At 43.5% G+C, this 21,209-nt stretch overlaps 2 protein-coding genes across 3 annotated transcripts in view; one reads left to right on the top strand and one right to left on the bottom strand.

Moving 5' to 3' along the window:
• Positions 1–21,209, top strand: part of bub3 (BUB3 mitotic checkpoint protein) — a 347,592-nt gene that overhangs the window by 132,098 nt on the left and 194,285 nt on the right. The window lies entirely within an intron of this gene.
• Positions 13,610–21,014, bottom strand: oat (ornithine aminotransferase). 2 transcript variants are annotated; one of them, XM_084040222.1, is made up of 10 exons: positions 20,907–21,014; positions 19,237–19,459; positions 18,868–19,092; positions 18,677–18,772; positions 18,398–18,525; positions 16,173–16,295; positions 15,048–15,176; positions 14,780–14,893; positions 14,408–14,552; positions 13,610–13,819 (listed from the first exon to the last, which is right to left on the bottom strand). In XM_084040222.1, the coding sequence occupies exons 2-10, from the start codon at positions 19,448–19,450 to the stop codon at positions 13,659–13,661; spliced, it is 1,335 nt and encodes a 444-aa protein (XP_083896348.1). In that variant the 5' UTR covers positions 19,451–19,459; positions 20,907–21,014; the 3' UTR covers positions 13,610–13,658. The 2 variants fall into 2 exon arrangements, with proteins under 2 accessions (XP_083896348.1, XP_083896349.1); XM_084040223.1 differs by having other exon boundaries at positions 20,869–20,975.

Genomic DNA, 21,209 nt, shown 5'->3' with positions numbered 1-21,209 from the left:
GGGGGGGGGGTGAAAGAGGCGGGCGAGATCTTCATCAAACCGAAACGAAAAATGACAACAAACCCGGGGGACGACGGGAAAGCGTACAGCGTGCAGATTATTGGAAAGCGCTTCTATTAAATGTCCAAATACAGTGGATGATTTGAACCGACTCACAGGCGGCTTCAGTTTTAAACACAAAGAAGGCTGTTGGAGGTCAGCTGCTCGGCTGCAGGCAAGACAGGGTTCACTTCATGGCTGATGATGATTGCCTCCATAAATAATGTCACTGTTTGGGGTTAAACTAAATGCAATATTCATGTTGGGAGGCGTCTGGAAGGCAACACGGATTCCATTTAGAGGGGAAAAAAAAGTTGCACAAACTCTCTTTGAGCGAACGTGACACAGCTGTATCGGCCGCTGTTCGATGGTCTTGGCGTAACCGAAAGACTCAGAAGTAAAGGAATTTAAACTCACAATAACCCTTCTGTCTTTGTCTTCAACCTCCCTTTTTGATATTACCATCAAAACAAGCATCTCTTTGCCTGCAGCTCTCTTCAAATAGTGCGTAAAGAGATGACAAAGCATATCCACGAAGCCAAAACGACTCCGTTCCCTGTTCCAACCTGCTCTATCCACGAGGGTTCTGGTAGCTTCTGCTTTCTCTGTATTGTTATTTATTTTTAACAGCAGCCTCTCAGGCTAAGTACAGCAACATAAAATCAATAGGCTGCATTTTGGGATGGCATTTCATCTCGCTAACTCAATTAAACGTAGCGTGGTTTTTTAGATTGCAAGAGAGAGATACAATTCATTGATCTCGCTGCCTCCTTTATACTCTATCTCTCTCTCACACACACACATACAGTGTACAAACACACGCTCACCTACACACAAGCCTTTTCTCAAATCCACTCTCGGCTTTATTCCCACGCTGCCTCTTTCGGAGAGCCATTCACATTTTATAGTGTGCTGAATATGAGACTCGTGGGTTGTTGTAGAAAGTTTCTTGAAGTGAAACGAGGCCGCCGCCGCCGCTCGCCCTCCTCTGCAGTCGTCCTGGCATTGTTCAATAAAAGCAGAAAAAAAAAAACCCTCTCCACGTTAATGGCTGCTATATTCCACAGCCGGCTGCATCTACATTTATGTGAAGCGTTTTATATTTCCCTTTTTCATTAGCGTGTCAAGTGCAGCTGAGAGCTACTTTGTTTTACACACTGTATATGTTATTTCAGTTGCTTCTCCAACTGCAGAGAATTGTGGCTGCGTGAAGTAAATAAATCCACGGGCCGACTACAGTCAACACAACAAAGGCAAGCCAAATCTCACATTTTTGAGCCCGGTCTCCAAATGTAGGCTCACATTAATCGAGACAGGTCTCCAGGCATTAGAGAGGTCCAAGTCGGATCTGAAGTAATTCCAGACAAGTCCCAAGCCATTTGAGTCCAGAAGTCTCATTTTTTCCAGACAAGTCATATGAAATAAGTCAGAGTTATCAGACTTTCTGGTAAATCAGCCAGTCAGGTCCGAAGTTTGATGAGAATTTAAATCTCAGATCTCCGCTGAGACTCATAAGCAAATAATTAACATTTTTAGTTTTACATTTACAAAAACATTCCAACAAAACAACGTCTGCAACCACCGTGAGATGATTGCAGGCGTCCCCGGTTCATTATTGCAGGTTGTCGGGTCGGAGCGCTCTGCGACACGAGGGATAAATCATCATTGAGATCTAAAAAGAGCAAAGAGACTGAAGGTGGGAGAAAGAGGAAGATAATACAAAAAAGAAAAAAGTCCAACAAAAGAACAGAGAAAGGCATAATTGTGACACAGCTTTCGTCAGTGTTATGGAACCAGCAGTGGCATGGTTACTGCTCTCAGCGCACAGTAGTGGCATTGTCCATCTTTCACATCCTAACAAAGAGCCGGGGACCTCCACGGTCCACTCCCCCTCGCAAGGGATGGATGTTGCACTAATGCCGCCCGCACAAGCTCCACAGCTTTCTTTTCTCTCTCCCTCCAAGGACGTCCACAAGTTCTTTGTACCAACAGAAATGGCTTTTTTTGGGGGGGGGGTTAAAATAAGAGATAAGCGTCATTCCGACGGGACTATTTCACGAACAAAAAGCGACAACTCTGCTCGCTTTCTAATATTTACAAGGGCAGCTATGAAAGGTGTTCTCTCGGCGTATGTGAATGACAGGTTCTTGTCATTGTTCACCCATTTCTACAGCTCATCAGTGCAGACGGCGATGCAGCCTCTGACCCCGTCCTTTGTCTGTCTCGGAGCCTCTTTCTCCCTGACACAACAACACCAAAAATATCATGTAGACACGGGAAGCCACTGTAAATGCCACCTGAACCCCCCGGCGTGACATGATGAAAATGTGTTTTAGAAAGTTAGCTTCTAGCTGATCTATCCCTGCCTTTTACCACTCTGCAATACATCAATAATGTGTGTTTGGAGGAACGTTACTTAAATTCCAGAGATTACATTTAACCGGGGGAATGTTCAGGTATATAACGTTACCTGACATCTATCCAGGGTTCAGACCCAGACTTGGCAACCCATGAATTCCCTATTAATGGATGGACAAGAAGAGAGGTGTGGGAGAAAAAAAAGTTTTCCACTGTAGGGCCATTTTGGTCCTGTGGTTCCCCCCCGACTCTTGGAATGAGTTCAGATTCAGTGTACCAACTTGAAAGTGAGCTCTGTGAGACACAATAGTAAGTTTGTTCTTCAATCCAAGCTCTTGAGCCTTCTTGTGCCTTTACCGTAACAGTATAACAATGCAGTACAATTTAATTGCCTTTTCCATGTTGTGACATGGGCTGTGTAAATTCTGGAAAATGTATTTTTACGTAGAATACTAATTAGAGTCATGAACTTTTTTCTGTTGTCTGAGTGAATCCAGAAGTTTATGTAAACAAGCGTTCAAGGCTGTAAAGGAGGGAAAAAAAGCCTTTACAAAACAAGATTTTGTGGGAATTAGTCCCCAAATCCTAAGCTGCATTGTTTCAGAATGGAAACGCAGAACTTTGAATCATTAAAGTACTGAAACGTGTCACATCTTTCCCCTGTGATGGAATTTGTACTTTAGCTCTTAATCTAATCAAATTTGATGTGCAAATTAAAATGTATTTCCCCTGAGGAAACTTTCAAAGAATATTTTTTAAAAAGTCAGTGCATTGCTTCTAAAATTGTGAAAGAGAGGTTCTTACAGAAAATGAATTATGCAAATGCACCCACAATCCATTTGGAACAAGATTTGGGATTAAGGGTGTTATGGTCATTGGTCTTCATTTGGTTTTACTTTCCTAAAAAAATACTGGTAGCATGTAAAAGTACAGTAGAACTGCTTCAAATTAAGAAAAATTAAGGTGAGGTTATATCATATAACATTCACAGATGGCATTTGAAAACACCTGAAAATAAAGATTATTATTGCCTTGTTTTTACCACTTTGACTGCATCACAATAACTACAGAATCCAACAAATACTGCATTAGTTGAGTTACAGCTATTTAATATGTTGAACGTTTCATAAGAAATAATTAATTACAAGAGGAGGCAAAGAACAGTGTATTATTGTGCCTATGTCCATAACAGGTCAGTTAACGTGGGTCTATTTCACCAGTGAAGCAGGAGCCGTCACTACAGTTTAATATATGGGAATTCACTTGGAATGGTGGTTCTTCATCTGACGAGTCCCATAACACCATTTTAATGGCCAGCCAATAGGAAACAAGTATTTACCCTGGCCGTCAGCAATTAGAAGAAGAAGCTTTGGATTTGGTTCTAAGACATCTACCAGTGTCGATGCCTGCCGGAGCCCGAGCCGCCCCTGTGATTGGTCTGTTCCCCCCGCTGGAACGCCAGGTATCGAGATAAGCTTAACGATTTCAGGTACACGCGGAGCGGAGATGGGCGGGTGATACAAAGCCGTGTCAGCAGTTGGCAGTCGCCGCTAACGCTAATTACGGCATCTGTCACGGGTGGAGAGGAGAGGAAGCCGTTCCAGATACAGCCATCCAAATGCCAAACCTGATTTTATCGCCGTTTTGTCAGATGACGAGCGAGGCTCACCCACCTGCTTCCCACCAAAACTCACTGTCGGGGAGTAGATAGTAAAAAAAAAAAAGAAAATGTATTTGAGATTTCTGTTCGGTCGTTTACACCGAAATGTTTTGCGCTTGGCTTCCCACAAATCGGAACACATTTGCATCGGCAAACATCTGAGCGAGTGTTCCTCGCCTCCGGACTGATGTGCTATTTGACCGCCGGTTATCTCAAACGGTGCGAGCCACAATGCCTGAGTTTTGCAGGAGAGCGCCAGCACATTTCATTCCCCCCTCTGTCACATAAAATTCTCCATCTGACACCAACGCAATGAGAGGAGGGAGGATTGGGGGGGCGGAGAGCGCTCCGGCTTCTGTCACCAAGCCACACCAGGGGCATACTAATCTCAGCTCAGTCCAGCTGCTCTCCATGCTCCGATGGATCGGCTTGATTATGAAACATTACGGAGCCTCCCCGTCGGCCGAGACGAGCCACCGAAGGAAAGGTGAAACGACCACGATGGAGGGGGGGTGACTGGAGTGGGAATCTGTCTCTTAGATACTCAGCTTGCTTATTACTCTGCTGAGGACTGAAAGTTGGCTTGAGGTGCCTTTTGAGTGACATTTCAACTTATTTTTTTTCTTTATTGGAGCAAATTTGACCGCCACACTGCCAAATTGTTCACGACACGCAGTGAAAGGACCGACTGTGCAGACATTAGTTCTAGCCAGTGTGTGTAGAGTCAGTCTGTGTTAATTTGGAATGACTTTTTCTTATTTCCCTCCAGGCCTCTCCCTTTTTACCATTTGTCTCCTGTCAAACAGCCTTAGGAAAGATTATTTATATATATACCAAAATTGAATTTTCAACATTTTAAATTTCTACCATCTAAGCTGTCTTGTTTGCATCCACTTGCATCCTTCTCTTGACTTTGCAAGAAGAAGCTGAGACTCTCAAATCTGATTCGTCTTCAGTCCAAATGCACCCAACGAGTCCTCCTACTGTAAACAAAAATAGGTAATTTAGATGTAGACATTCAATCAATTGTTAATATAGAAACTATTGATTCAAGGGAGCTTGAAGTGTTTGAACAAACAAACACTGCTGTCAGTCTTCTGGTGAGGACATTGCTGCTGGCAGCCTCAGGAATAACACGAATACCAGCACAGATATATCCTTGAGCTGTCAAGGTTTTTATGCTTTTGGAGTGACATTTTCATTGAGGGCCAAAGCACATGGAACGCACCAATCCGAGCGAAGACCTTGGCCGTGTCGTCATCCCTCAAATAGCGAGAGCCTGCTGTATATTTTCCTTTGGTCAGCGGGTCAAAGTGTTGCCAGGCTAACCTTTTCACAACTCTAATTATGAACACCGGGCAGGCAGATCATAAATACGCAGAATTGATGGATTTTCATAAGGTGGTGCGTGACAAAATGTCAAGGGTGTGCTTGTTTTGGTGTTTCGCTGGTAAGCAAGTGGGGAGGTCGCTGAAAGGCAGGGTTATGGCGGCGTCAACACCTTTTGGAAGATGGATGTATACTTTGAAAACAGAGCGAAATGGACCTAATCACCCCATTAAATCGCAGTTAACAAAAAGGTCAGTGATTGCGAGCTAGACGTGATCTAAGCAGTGCAACTGGAAACGAATTAAGGGAGTCTGAGGGAGAAAGTCTGGCGGTGGTTTAGACTGCTTGATTACAGCTGGATTAAATTGGGTTGAAAAGCTTTGTTAAGCATGTCACGTGGAGATAGCGTTAGCATCGAAGCTACAGTAGATTTGGATTTTAATCATCCTCTATTAAATGCTTTTGAAATAACAGTTGTACATCTGAAAAGATTGTGGGTAATCCATCCTTCTGCAAAGACTGGTGGATATTGGGGATAATGGTCCTGGAGCATCACCAGGTCTAGTGTTGGGTGATTGGCCCCCGGGCACGGAGATGTGCAAGGCGGAGGGGCCCACTTTTAATTCTGTGGCGCTCGCGTACCACGAGGTCTGGATGTGCCGCATCAGCAGGATGGCGGAGGACGCTCGAGGATCAAAGCTCGGCAGAACGCCTTTTCGATCCCGGCTCTCACACCTCCAGAATTCCAAGTTCAAAGACTTGTATCCGTCGATGTCTCCCGATCTGATTTTTTAAACGCGGAGACGTCAGACATACGAATGTGAATGTGCACCAGTCTGACAATTACTGGCAACTTCCTCCGCGGCGACAGCCTTCAAATGGGAGGCCCGCACATTCACTCACATGTATAAGGAATGTCACACACTTTGTCATGTTTAGACAAACCGGGGAGGAGACCCAGTTGTCGTCCGCGTGTCAGGCACTCTTGTAATCATTTCTTCTCGGCGTGGGTGTTGCTTCCCACCGTGTGTCAAGAGGGGGAAAAAAATGGCTTTCTAACTTTTTTAATTAAAGCTCCACTCTGTCTGTCTGCTGCAGGATGTCACTGCTCATTTCACGTCCTACACGGAGAGAAAACCAGAGACGTTTTACAACTCATTTGCAGGGATGAATATTATAATCGGCGATACCCTGTTAAACTGGTGCAGCAATACACGTAGAGAACTATTCTATCATGATTACAACTCATAATATGCAGTGAAGAAAAATGGAAAAGCATACAGTCAGCTGCCGGCTTATTAGGACGACCATAACGGAGCACAAAAAGCTTGTCGCAGCAAAAACTCAGCATTTCAAGTGGAGCAGTGTTTACCACACGACTCTGTGATCGTACAGGTGTTATTCATCTGGCCGTTCAGTCTAAAACCCACATTGCTGAAATTAATTGCAAGGCTGTGGAAACGGTTGAGCAACCGGGTCACAGATAATTTACCGTCAAAACACCAGATAGTCCACGGCCATTAATTCCACCGCACTTACAGTAGAAGACTCGGTCGGGAAAAAACATAATTTGACATCCCTCATTAGTAGTGAATTAGCTCGGACGACCAACGGGAATAACGTCACCGATTCATTCCACCTCGGCTTGATGACGCGAAGAGAACCCCGTTCACTCTCGGCCAAGGGCGGCCTTTTTTTTTTTTTAACACGGTGTTGCACCATTAACACATTGAATGCACCAGCACCGCCTTAATGTACCTTTGATGGCCTCCGCCGTGAAAGGTGCTGAAAGAAACTGCTGAGGTCAGAAAGTGACATTTGCTGTGTGCCGAGCTCTGCAAGTAGCGCTGCGTCAGACGAGAGTGCCACGGCGATGCTTCGCGTCGTGATTGATCCTCTGTGACACTGAGAGCTTCCGTGGCAGCTTGCCCAACCTAAACTGCTAGTCTTGTCCCCGCAAGTCAGAGGCAAACCTGACCTACCCACACACCCATATTTTCTCTTCATTCACCATCTTGGATCTGAGCTACAATTTGTCCTTCACGTCTACCCTCCTCCCCCCTTTTTCCTCCCCTCTTCCCGGCAGGTGTCATGCAGTTTCTCCTTTTGTTCCGTTGAACCTGGAGGTGTCTGAATCCTCTCCCAGGACTTGCTGAATGTCAGCTCCATGTTTTAGGGCCTGTGACTTGAATTCCTGTGGGCACCATTACGGTCCTGTTTCCACTGGTCATTTTTTATTTTTTCCCCACCGCCTCCGGCGGTGGAAGCCGAGAACCACATCACTCCTCCTCTTGCCCTCCTCCTCCTTCCCGCTGCCGCCTCCTCTTCAGCCTCAGACATGGACTCTGTAAACACTGAGGCTTTGTCTGCAGCTGCTGTGGTCAGTCTGCAGCGTAAAGTCCTCGCCGAGCATCAGTTTGTGACCGATTTAGTGACCTTCCGCTTCCGTTGACCCGTAGAGACGAGAGGACGGCGAAAAAGGCAAAGCCGCTGTGAGCGGTGTCGTCTGCGGCTCGTATCCTCCAAATACCTCCAGTCTTCTCTTACCACAGATGGCCTCAGTGTCATCGCTGCCACATGCCACATAGATGGTATTTTGTATGAAGGGTTTGCAAAACAAGTTATGTTTTGTACACGGAGTAGAAAACGGCGTACAATGGTTCAATCAGACTGACAGTTGAAAGGGCAGAGCGAGACAAGCGTCCCTCTGAGCGACAGCTTAATAAGAACGGAAGAAATCCCCAGTCATTGGTAAAAGAAATTGGAAGCTCGGCATGAAAATGTGTGCAGATTTACAAAGGACCAAGTTCCTGTGCACAAGTGCACGGTAACAAGCTGGAATCAACAGTCGTGTTGCTTTAGCGAAGCTATTTTTCACCCTTCAGAATGGAAGTGGAAGGTTAGTCTAGTGTCGGCGCTATTGGATCTGGGAATATCAGACGAACGTACCACAGAACGACAAATCACGGTTTAAATCTATTCAATCCGAGGACTAAACTGCAGAGAGCCTGAGCCCCAAAGTCAAACGGCTTCCCGAAACATTTAGGTTTATTTAGATTTATGTTTCAGTAACGATTGAGGGTCGCTCGGTATTCTCTTGTCATGTTGAGAACATCGAGGTTTGAATCATTTAGTTGTTCTTCTGTTAGGGCCAAACTGTTTCAAATGTAAATAATACATTTGGTGTCTGAATTATACAGTTTTTGATCTATGCGAACCATTATTGAAGGGTAGAAGAAAAGCATCGGAATAATAGATTCCAAACTTTTGAACAGTAGTGTATAAAAGTCATACTCATATTTAACATAGCATATCTGATGGGATAGATGATAAATAAATTGCATTTTGTAAGATATTCAAGTAAAAAAAACAACAATCTAATGATAAAGAATGAATCATAAAATACAATATGTGTATGACAGAAGATATGAATTATGGAGATTAAGTAATATAAGATAAGAAATAAGTGTATACTTCTTCCCACTCCTTTTTGGACAACAAAAAATAAATAAAATAAATGTTATTCTTGAAATATTTGAAATAAAAAATCTAAATCTAAAAAAATCCAACAGGTATAATGGTTACCAGCTTAGTTTAGCATGTTAGCATGCTATTGTTTGCTAAAAGCAGTGGACCGGCTAATGATCCCGGTTTAATCCGTGTAGAAAGTTGACACTACTGCAACCCACTCGCTCATAGCTTTGAGGCACTGCCATTCATTAATGCAAAGTACCTCTTCTTGGCATCTCTGCTGTCTTTCATTTGTCTTCAGGCCTTGCACACGTGGTGATGGAGTTGGCTCACCTGCATTTGAAAATCAGTTAAATGAATCACTCCCCGGCACACACACAGTCACCGCCCCGGGTCCTCGTTGTGGACCCGTCCTACCTCTGCTGTGGATCTTTCCTCCTTCATTATGGTGAAGAGGAGCTCCGGTAGTCCTTTGACTCTAATTATGTCTTTCCAATCAAAAACACAGACCGCGATGTTCCCGGCTGTGGATAATGAAATTAAATGAATTCGTAATCGAGTTTATTTTCTAATGGAAAGTGAAGAGCCGGTGCCCAGAGATGTGAACAACAGGTAGATGAGTCATTCTCCGCTTGCGTATCGTAGGTTCACTGCCAGGCATTTTGCATTTAGTGCCACAGGGGCCTGAGATGGGCCCACAGAGTATGCAGTTCCCTGCATAATCACGACGGTTTCATACAGGCCTCTATGTAAATGAGATTCAATATATACAAATCTGTATGGGCACGTGCTAATAACCCCAGAATATACTTTAATTGAAATTTAGGTAAGATTATTTCGGTTGTTTCCAGTGTAGCTTCACAGACACTTGATACAATCAAATCTGTTGCAACAGGGGAAATAACACAATCTACCAGCATGCACTCTGCTTGTGTCTAGATAGTTGGGTACTACAGGTGTAAGAAAATGTTGACACACTTGGGAGTATTGGGATTTTATCTTGCGTGATACTGTATCAATTCTCAAAAGCAGCATACATTTTTCATTAATAGTTTGCATGCAAAGATTCGTGGCAGATGGGAGTTGGTTTTGTTTACGCCCCAAACCGCTCGACAGCAGTGCTGTAATCTTTCTTCAGCTGTAGAGAGTAAATATGGGGAATACAATTTGTGATTTGTCTTTTTTACTACGGTAGTTTTCCTAAAATTTGATTTTTAAAAATCGCAATATTTGTGTAAAGGTGCAGTGGATTTGGACATAATCCTGATGGGGGGGCTGGGATTTTGTTTACCCATGCTGACAGGGCTTTGGTGCATGGTGAGACTTCTACACCTGTTAACATGTCGTGTTTACCTTTGTTTTAAAGATTCATAAGAACTGCAGACGTGTCTTCAACTCAGAAATAAATCAGATGAGGGTTTGGCAAGTAAAAGCGATTAGTTGGGTGCCTCAGATCTGCACGAGGACCACGTCCTTCTGAGGACCTTGCTGCACCTGATCAATATATATATATATCTCCCCACTGGTGTGAACTGAAAGAGGCACACGGAGGAAAAGAAAAATGATCAGTGCACATTACTCTTTCAGGATTATGTGTCATTTGCCCTTTAAGATGCACATGTATTTTATCAGTGCACTCAGATGTCATAAACTTAATGCAAAAGGCCCATTAATATGAGCACTGGCAGGCAAGCCCAACGTTTTTTCCCTGATTTATCCGTCGTGCTACAGGAAAAAATGAATCGCTTATCCTATTCCAGCACTGCATCAGTCATAATTCTCAAGCTGGTGCCTTATTCTCCTCCCATTTTAATGGATACAGAGGTTTCTAATTTATCCTCTTCTTAACTGCAACTTTACCTGAATTAAATTTCAGACACAGTACTTTGATTACACCCCTGCTAAGTACCGCGATCTTGATTTGTCCAGTATGTTGGGAATGAATACAAATGAGTTGGCTGAGAGGGAGACAAAGGGGCAGCGGCAGAGAGAGGACATGGGGAGAGATAAGAAATGAACAGAAAGTCAGTGGGAGAGGTGGGGGGAAAATGAAGGAAAGACAAAGTGGAGGAACAAAGAGTGGATCCAGAGTAGCCATCCGGTCTGGATGAGCCCCTCTTGACCTTCTCGGTCTGAGAAACTGTGGAAGAACACACACCAGTCTTTGAACTTGCATCACATGCTCGAATGGACCGGGCGGGCGGACGGGGGGGGAATCAAGTAGCTCTAAAGGAGCATCTTCAGGTTTGGCTCAGGCTGTCAAAGCCTGGACCGCTGTGTTCCCGGAGCCTGTGGCCTGTCACTCCCCTGCCAAAACTGGAGCTCATTTGTGGAATATGGTATGCCTTCCTAGCGTGGCTGAGTGGGAAGCAGCTCTCTGCAGGCAGCAGTGTAGGATCAAAGGATGCACAGGACACGGGCGCGATGCTCGGTGTCTCCCCGTGATAACCCCTCATTTCTCCTGCCAGGCCGGATTCCGCTCATATTTCACGAGCAAGCTCTTGAGCCTCGCTCGTCTCGCTGCTCCGCTTCATATGAAGTGATAACCTGTCCTAAATACTAGACTCTGTGCACTTTCGCCCCTGAACTACAAGGTCCGCTTTGACAAGAGCCACTGATGAAACAGGGATCTGATCATTAGGCGGTGGCCTGAAGGTTAGAGAAGGTTAGAGCTTGTAACCAACATCTTCTTCATATGAAATATCTGCAATGTAAATTTCCTGGTTTTAAATAAGCATCAATCGCAAAAGCACAGAATAAATATATGTCTTATTTATTTTCCTCACTCAGTTCAAACTAAGGTCAAGTTTTACAACGATTACACTGGCAATGAAATACTCATCTCATAGCGTCCGTCAGATCTGTATTCTACCGCTGCTGTTTGTGTTATTGCTGTGCAGAGAAATTATAAGCGCGGTCAGTGGTGCAGGATTTATGGTGCCTGAAGGTCAGCACTGGGGGGCCAGAGAGCCTTCGACTGTCTCATTCAGCTGTACTGTTGCTTTCACGTGATCCACATCAGAGCAGCTCGTCTTCTGGGAGTGTCAAATATGTCAAATCTGTCAGTGGAGGTCCCTGCTGATCTAGGGGATTGTGTGACAGCCCCACAAGATGCATCATCCAGGATGTGGCTTGACAGTTTAACAGCATGCTGGGACTATATACCTATTTGATGTGTCAGTATGTCTTGAAGTGTTTCTGCAGTGAATCCTGCATTTCTTCCAGCTATTTCAAGCTTTGTATTTAACACCTGCCTGATAAGTGTTCCTACACGCTGCCTTCGAGTACCTGCCAATCTTGTTTCAGTGAAGGCACAGCACCATCTAGTGTTGCATCTGGCTCATTGCAAAATAGGAGATCAAATGCATAACTTCAGAAGTATTTGACAGCGTGACACAAGAAATGATCGGTATGCTTTGCTGTTGGGTAAAAACAAGTTGACGTCAAAGCAGACAAGTCATGTTTCTGCATCTGCAACATTTTTGCACGACTTACGTCAAAGCCCTTCAAATATGAGACAGTCTGGTGTAAAAAGACCTGTTCTTGGATGATTACATCTTTTTACGTCAATGTTCTGGATTTGTGGTATTCCAGGTTTTTAAATCAGCAAAGCATATTGTTTCACACAAACAGCAAGACAGGAAATGAGACTGCAATAATTTATTTGAAGATCAATTGAATCAACAGATTGGATCACGACTTTCGGTGATTGCATTTCAAAAGACAATATTTACATTGTTTTGTAACAGAGAAACATTCATCAGAAAGTTGGATGACAACAACATAGTACAGATAGAGATGATGGTCATTTGAATTGGTAATTAAACTACCGTAGTTTTAAAAGGGGGGAGTCGGGTAAATCCATAAAGAAAAGAATTTGCACAAAATTCTTCGAGACATGGAATCTTCAACAATTCCATATACATTTCAAGGCTTTTCAAAAATGTGTGGAAACCCTGCTCTTGGGATAAAAAAATATCGAGACTAGCTGAACCTCCATAACAAGACAAGGTTAACGTTAGTAGACAGCAGTAGTTTAGTAGAAATGTTCAACATATTACCATAATAAACTATGTTTGCCTTATTTAAAACTACTTCAGCTTTCATAAAGTTGGTCACATCTTATTGTATCCCTCTGAGGAGAAAATGTAGATAAAGTCTTAACTTTAAACGGCATGAGTCCCTGGTGACACCACATCTGCGTTTTAAGAAATAAAAGGTTTTATCAGGGAAAAAGCACCTTGATTATATATCTGATGAGCCCAGATGAGGCACAAAAAAACAAAAATTTGAAATGAAAACGGCTTCAAAATGTGCAAATAAATTTGAGCGATAGACTGTAGCCTATGCCAACATTTAAAATAATCGATCGAACAACTCCCTCTGCATGCAACAAATTCCTTATTTCATGGGCTATTTGGGATTTTTTTAAGTAATGCTTAAACCTGTTTTAAAAATTAACATTAAAAAAAAGCATTCCAATACTGATTTGGATGGTGATTACCATGGCAACAGTTGACTTTACGATGCATTCGGGTCAGCCGTAGAATTAACCATTGAACATTTAAACTAAAAACCTGTTTTCTGCCTGTGTTGCAGTCTAATCCAACCTTATCTTTATAGTATAGCAAAAGTGACAATAAAGCCTCATGGAAGCACACCCCACACATACTCTACGCTTCAGAGAACACTTATCATTTAAGTACACAAATAAAAACCACTGCTATATGAGTGCACCGACTTCTTGAAAAGAATATCAGTTTGAAGGTCATGTGTGCATTGTTCGATAGTTGGTTGAAGTTTAGAAGGACAAGATGGTTCTCTGGAGGATGTCCACGCATTCGAGCAGCTCGTGCTCTTTGATAATGAGGGGAGGAGCCAGGCGGATGATGTCACCGTGGGTGGGCTTGGCCAGCAGTCCGTTGTCACGAAGGCGTAAGCACACCTTCCAGGCGTCATAGTCTGTGGGAGTATAAGTCAGAGTAAGAGACTGCAAGGCACCAACAGGGTTTTACTCTTCAAGCCCAAACTCCTAAATGCAATTAATTACATTTCTCAAAAAGTTTGACAGCTCACTTTTAATTTGTAAAATTTGACCCAGTCTGTCCTAAAGATTAAAAGACCCACTATACTCGATTCAGTGTAAATTCACCAATACTGCCTCCAGTGGCCACATGACGTCATAAATTAAATTCTTGATGCTGATTTGCAGTACATTTGATACTAAAGTATTTGTCTCAAGTCATTCAAAGACCACACATTCAAATTGTGTATTAAAGGACCAGAGTGTAGGATTTAGGGGTAAACTACTGGCAGAAATGGGATATAATATTCATAAACTAGGTTTTCAATAGTATACAATCACCTGAAACTAAGAATTGTTGCATTTTGTTAGCTTAGATTGAGCCCTTCAAATCTACAAACCAAACACTTTCACATGTTTACGCTTCATGTACAAAACTGCAGCCTGTTAGCTGAGATGTTGATCTTGGTTGCCACATAGTGAACGCCAGGCAGGGCTGCTGTTTTAGCGGTGGTTCGGTACGGTACCTTTAGTTTCTTTGATGACGACTGCGTTCAGGAGGCCTTTCCCTCTCACTGTGGTCACAATGTCCTTGGGCAGTTTATTCAGCTCGCTCCGCAGCAGCTCTCCCATCCTTTGAGCGTTCTCTGCCATCTTCTCCTCCTCCAGCACCTGCAAACAAGAACAGGAGGACTTAAAACAAATAGACATGAAGTGACGTGCATATTTTTATTCTTATGTTAAATTGTCTTTGAAGGTAATTGTAGAATGCTTCATTATTATTATTTTTTATTTATGTAGCATTTTACAGTGGAAGTTCTCTCCATTTAACCAGTTAAAGCACAAATGAGATGTAGCAAATGATTTGCGAAAGGGCAGACAGGCAAAGAAACACTGACCGTAAGTGCAGCGATGGCGACCTGACAGGCCACAGGGTTACCCCCATATGTGGACCCGTGCTCTCCAGGCTTGATGGTCAGCATCACCTCATCATCACACAGCACAGCAGATACCTGAGGTACAAAGGTATAAGTCCACTATGAAACTACTATGATCTATACTCCTGGACTCCAAAAGTCCAAGAGTCTTTTTTTTTTCTTGCAAAAATAATCTATAATATGATAAGATATGAAGTGTGACAGAACAACAACAACAACAAATGCTTACAGGGTAAACTCCTCCAGAAAGAGCTTTTCCCAGAACCACGATATCTGGACGGACTTCTTCGTGGTCCACAGCCAGGCGCCGGCCGGTTCTTCCCAAGCCCGTTTGTACCTCATCTGCAATCCACAACACCTGGACATAACACAGGAGGACAGTCATCACCACAGCCCTAGGTTTCTTTGTGGCCTGGTGACTCATATGAAATCATGAAAGGCATCCTCGTGTTCTACTGGGAAATTAGTCCTCTGCTGACTATCTTTTAGAGGCTGTACCAGGCTCAGTTTTAAAGCTAGAGCGAACATGTCATTCTAGCTCGTCAAGAAGGAAGCTAAATAACACGCCGGCGAGATGAATGGAAATGGGTTTGTTGGATACACACAAGCAATATGCAAACTTAATGCTAATACCATGCAGTTTGGGGCCAAAAACAATTCCATGTTTTGCATGCAGTATAAATTGCCAGGTTGACGGTGTAGCCAGAGGATATCTGGGCGAAGGCTTCCTTTTGTGTGCGCTGCAATTACAGTCCAATTAGCAACATGAGAGCAAAGACTTGAGTCACAACTGCGCCCTGATCATTCAATGAAAAGAAACGTAATTCTTGCAGAAATCAAAAAGTCCACAGTTTGATACCAAATCATAGCACAGCCCTTTTCTATTCTTGGTGTCTTAATGTGGTATTTGGAGTGGCAGAAACAAAACAGACACGTGTCTACGGTGGAGAGGGTGGAGGAGAAGAGGTTACATAACTTATGGCAACTTAAATATAACTTATGGTTGAGCTACTGAACAGAATGAGCCTGTCTAACGTCTGTGGCGCAATTTAACATTGCTGCTCTCCACTTGTAAACGACTTACACCCATTTGATGGTCATGTGGAGACACACTGTACTCTAACAGTTGGCTGCTGTTCTGTTTGTTTATGGGTAATGTTTTTACACAGCAGTATGTACTATTTTTTTTACCCTGCGATCACGGGGAATACAACATGCACTGGATAAGAACAGCATGATTAAATAACTCCTAACTGTTGTTTCTAGATCCACATACCAGGCAGGAAGTAACTTAAGGATTTTCAAACTGTAACAGTGTTACCACCTGCTCGTCTGTGCGTTTGCCGACACTCACGTTGTATTTGGTGCAAAGTTCTCTGACTTTGGTCAGGTAGCCCGGGTCCGGCACCACCACGCCAGCCTCCCCCTGGATGGGCTCCACCATGAAAGCAGCAACATTTGGGTCTTTAAGAGCGTTCTGGAGAAAAGAAGAGAGGAAAAAAAGGACTTGTTAGATATTTTTCTGTGTCCGAGATATCCCCATCAATAAATACATGCTACTTTAGTCAATCATTAGGTTCTGATGTTTACAGAGAAAAAGCAGCAGTTGCAAAGATAAGCCTTTCCAGCAGACATGCAACTGCAGTCAGTAATTCTGCCCTTGTTTACATAGACACGCTGCAGTCACCAAGATCCTTATGTTCCCATAATCAATGAGGTTGTCAGTTCAGTTTAGTTTCAGAGAATATTATGACACACTTCTTGAACATAAAGTGGACCGTGGACAAATCATGGAGTGGTATTGGAGTGGAATATGCATTACCAGCTACTTGGAAAACACCCCAACAAACTGTTGCAAGCCAGGTTGCATAGTGAGTAGGGCTGCACAAAAAATCGTTAAAAAATCGCGATCTCGATTCACACATACACGTGATCTCATTTCTACACACGGCGATTCTGAAGCATTTTATATCTCGAGCTGCATCACAAATGCTCCTATTTCCTTCCGGATTTTTTGAAGCGCCCCCAAACGCAGCACTGCCGCTGCCTCCTCCCTCAACCTATGGTAAAGCGTCTTTACAACACGTGATTCAGTGGAGGAAGCCGCCTGCAGTTGAGTGTTTGGAAAGAAGGTACGTGTCCACAGGCAGCGGTGTTTCTCCGCGTCCCATTCATTGCGCCGGGCTCGACTCGCCGCCTCGGGAACGCTCGCGAAAATCTTCTAAACTGAATGTTGTCGATCTAAAATAAAGACAGATTCAGCAACTGCATAGCTTATTTCTCGCTTAAAATGTTTTCAGAAACACCTTTCGGTGAACTATTTTCGTAGAATAAGAGAAAGTTTCCAAACGAGCCGCCATGTTGGTCTGCGTGAACTCCGGAGCAGACAGGACAGCTGTGAAAGCGATCGTCCAACCAGGTGCAGCCATGAAGTGTGCGCGTGATTGTATGAAGGAGAGCGCCTGTCAATCATCCTAGATCGACAACATTCAGTTTAGAAGATTTTGGCGAACGGTCGCGAGCGTTCCCGAGGCGGCGAGTCGAGCCCGGCTCCTCTGATTAGCATAAAGTAGATTCGACTTCAACTTTATGCAAATGAAGAGCGGCCAACTGATAAACACTGTACAACATGAGGGATTTCGTAAGATGATAAACACTGACAACAAACGGTACTAGATGCCCTCCCGGAACTACTTTTCAAACATTGCGCTCCCGAACATGTACAATAAGCAGCGGGCAGTGGTCGAGGCAGAATTGTGGGAAATTGATCATTTTCCCGCTACATCTGATTTATGGTCCAGTCGGACCATCGAGCCGTATTTGAGCCTGACGGTTCATTTTATAGCGCCTGATTCACTATCAGCCGCATGTCAAATTTTTTTTTTTTACTTTTGTAAAAATTACGTATCTTCCGATGATAGAACTACTACTATGCCTCTGCCAAAGCAACAAACGTTTTTTTTTTTGTAAAAGTTCATCAGTGCAATAAACATTTTGTGGAAAAAAATCGTGCAAGAGAATCGTGATCTCAATTCTAAGCAAAAAAATCGTGATTCACATTTTTTCCAGAATCGTGCAGCCCTAATAGTGAGTAATGGAGGTGCCAGGTTTTGACAGAAGGTTTTGGGGAAAAAACAACCTCTTTGGTTCTGCTGCCCATCGTGAGTCTGACAATATTAATGGAGTGAAATGTTAAATCGGTGTAAGGCTATTTTAATGTCAAAATAAGATCCATCTTCAACTACAAGCCTGGTTAAAGTGTCTGTGCCTGTAAATAATATCCAAAGCTGGAGCCGCCATGACCTCTGATCTAACTTTTGTTGTTTTCCAGGTTAGTCTTGCCAGGAAAAACGGTGTGAGTGCATGAAACATTCTCAGCAGGTTGGAACGGAGTCTAAAGCCAATGTTTCTCTACAAAGCCTATAAATAAAAGTGAAGCATGAATCTTGCTGATGCAATGTGCTTTTAGTGCATGCTAGTGAATCATGTTGTTGTATATAAAAAAAAGCCAAATTCATGTGTGCAGTGACTGAAACAGCATTTCAACAAACAAGATATAGTGTTGCCAAAAACCTGTACCTCTAGTGCAGCCGTGTCATTGTATGGGACGAGCTCAAAGCCTGGCATGAAGGGGCCGAAACCTTCGTAGCTACTGGGGTCGGTTGAGCTGGAGATGGCTGCCATGGTGCGGCCCCAGAAGTTTCCATCTAAACGAGAAGTGAAGTCAGATTAATGCCCTGACTAAGAAATATTTCCAAACACATCATATGAAGATGAATCCAAAAAGGCACTGGGTGTGTTGACACATGGGAGGAACTCCATAACTATGACAAAGTCTTTTGCAAGATGGTGACGTACCGGCAAAAATGATTTTGGCCTGGTTTTTGGGAACCCCCTTTACATTGTAAGCCCACTTGCGTGCAAGCTTGCAGGCCGTCTCGCCACCTTCAACGCCTAATATGAAACAAAAGAGAAAACAAAAAAATGTACTCATAATCATTTTAAGAAGATTTTTCATACGATTAGGATTTGATGTTTCCTTACAGTACCTGTATTCATGGGTAAGACTTTGTCATAGCCGAACATGCCGGTGATGTACTCCTCATAGGCTCCCAGCACGTTGTTGTAGAAGGCTCTGGAAGTCAGGGCTAGTTTGGAGGCTTGGGCGTTGAGTGCAGCTATAATCTTTGGGTGACAGTGGCCTTGATTGACTGCACTGTAGGCACTTAAGAAGTCGTAATACCGGTTTCCTTCCACATCCCATACGTAGATGCCTAAAGATATAACAGTGTTATAAAGTGTCTGCGGTGACGCAGATTTTTCTAAAATGCTGATCACCAGAGAATGCAGGCAAATCGGTGTTGTGCAATTTGTTAACCATACATCAGACTTTTATCTTTAGTTGTCATATGACTCACCCTCTCCCCTCTCCAAGGCCACAGGCAAAGGATGGTAGTTGTGCGCTCCATACTTGTCCTCGCGGGCGTAGATCTCCTCTGAATTGAGCGCACGATCAGAACTCAGTTTGGACGCGGCAGTGGAGGCGGGACGCGTGCCCGAGTGGACGCTGCGACTGAGGACGGGGGCAGCGCGTCTCAGGTTGCGGCCGAGCTGGAGAATCATTCCCTTCATGGTCGTATGCTGTATGAGAGAGCACATAACAATACACATAAACAACACAATTCAGGTCTGTGACGAAGAAATAGTACAAATCTTACAACGACCATAATGTCTTTCAGGTACTAGAGCTGCAATAAATAATTGATTAGTCAATTTGTTGATTAATTGGCAACTATTTTGATAATGGCTTAATCGTTCCAGTCATTTTCACGCAGAAATGCCAAACATTCGCTGGTTTCAGCTTCTCAAATGTGAGAATCTTAGTTATACATGATGGGAAACTGAGTTGTTGGTCAAATAAAAACAGTTTGAATACATCTCCATGGGCTGTGGGAGATTATAACATGCAGCTTTCCCTATTTCATTACATTTTATAGAAACGTTCAATCAGACTGATCAAGAAAGTAATCTGTAAATTAACTGTAATAAATGCCATTATATTAATAGCTCCTATCATTAGTCGCCGTGTCTCAACAGCACAAAGTGTCTGCCCATACGTTGCTATGTGACATTCCTTACAGCACAGAGGCTTTGCAGGTCTGCTGAACAACGCTTCTCTTTCACATTCAACACAATAGAGGAAACACACTTGATGGGCACGGCTAATCCCACGGCAGCACGGCAACTCCAATGTTCCAGACTTTTCTCCTGACCACAATCAAATAGCTGCAGGCAACTTTATCGCATTGCTACTTTAGGAATATTATTTAAATATGTATGCCTGAGGAAGTTTGCCTTCATTGTGTGGTGGCACTGAAGCGTCACACACTATTGCACAACCCAAAACAAACATGGCTTTTTGGGGCTTAAATCTCAAACGTTATTGCTGTCAGCTATTATTTTTTTTACCTTTTACATTAATAAAAATCCCAGCGAAAAATAACAACAACAAATAAATGGCTTTCTGAACGGAAACAGGTGAAGATGAGGCAACCAGTACAACCAATAACCTTGAACGGCGAATAAATAGACAGAGTAAACAGACAGCACCTGGAACGTTCCAGCGCGAGGACAGTGGGCTCGCGCACGTCAGTTAACGCTGCTCTTGAGATGATAGGTCTGCTCACGACACACCCACCAACATCAACGTTACAGCCAGCAGCTAAATAAAGACCACCGAGTATTAGTTACGGAATTATAAGTCTTGAAGCAGCTCTGCCAAACCACACAAGTGTAGTAAACACTCAAGTAAAAACGACTTTCTAGTCAACATACAGAAATGAATATTTCTTCCCAATCAAAGAGTGTTTACGGTGTTAAGATCAATGCTAACCAGACACGAGTGCTTCGCCTTCCTTTTTAGATACTACCCCGGTAGCTAGCTAGCTTACATCAGCCACCTTCCCGCTTGCTGCTTTTCCGTTAAACCCATCACTACATTATCAAACGAGCGTACGAACAGGAGACTTGATGGGAAAGTGAGACTGTACCAGAAAGGAGAGTGGGGGCAAAAACGTTCAAAACCCACTTGAATCGCGAGTGACGTCTGCCCAGTCCGATGGTTGAAGCTGAAGGTTTACAGTGCGGCTTATGATGTGCATGTGAGTGAGGCGGGGGGGGGGGGTCGGCGTGCGTGGCTGCGTCATATGACACGCCTCTGTTGCAACTTTTCCCAGGGATTGCGCGAACAATTTTAAGAATCTTCCTTTCGAAAACATTCCCCGAATTAATTATCACGATCATCACCGCTTAAAAATGCCAACCACGCAGTCATAAATAAATAAATACATAATCTACTACAGCGGTGTTACTGTATTGGCTTTTATTACGT

This window comes from Eutrigla gurnardus (genome assembly GCF_963514095.1).
Source record: "Eutrigla gurnardus genome assembly, chromosome: 22".
NCBI classification, from domain to species: Eukaryota; Metazoa; Chordata; class Actinopteri; order Perciformes; family Triglidae; genus Eutrigla; species Eutrigla gurnardus.
The sequence above is the reverse complement of the archived record's forward strand: the minus strand, read 5'-3'. Positions and strand labels throughout refer to the sequence as shown.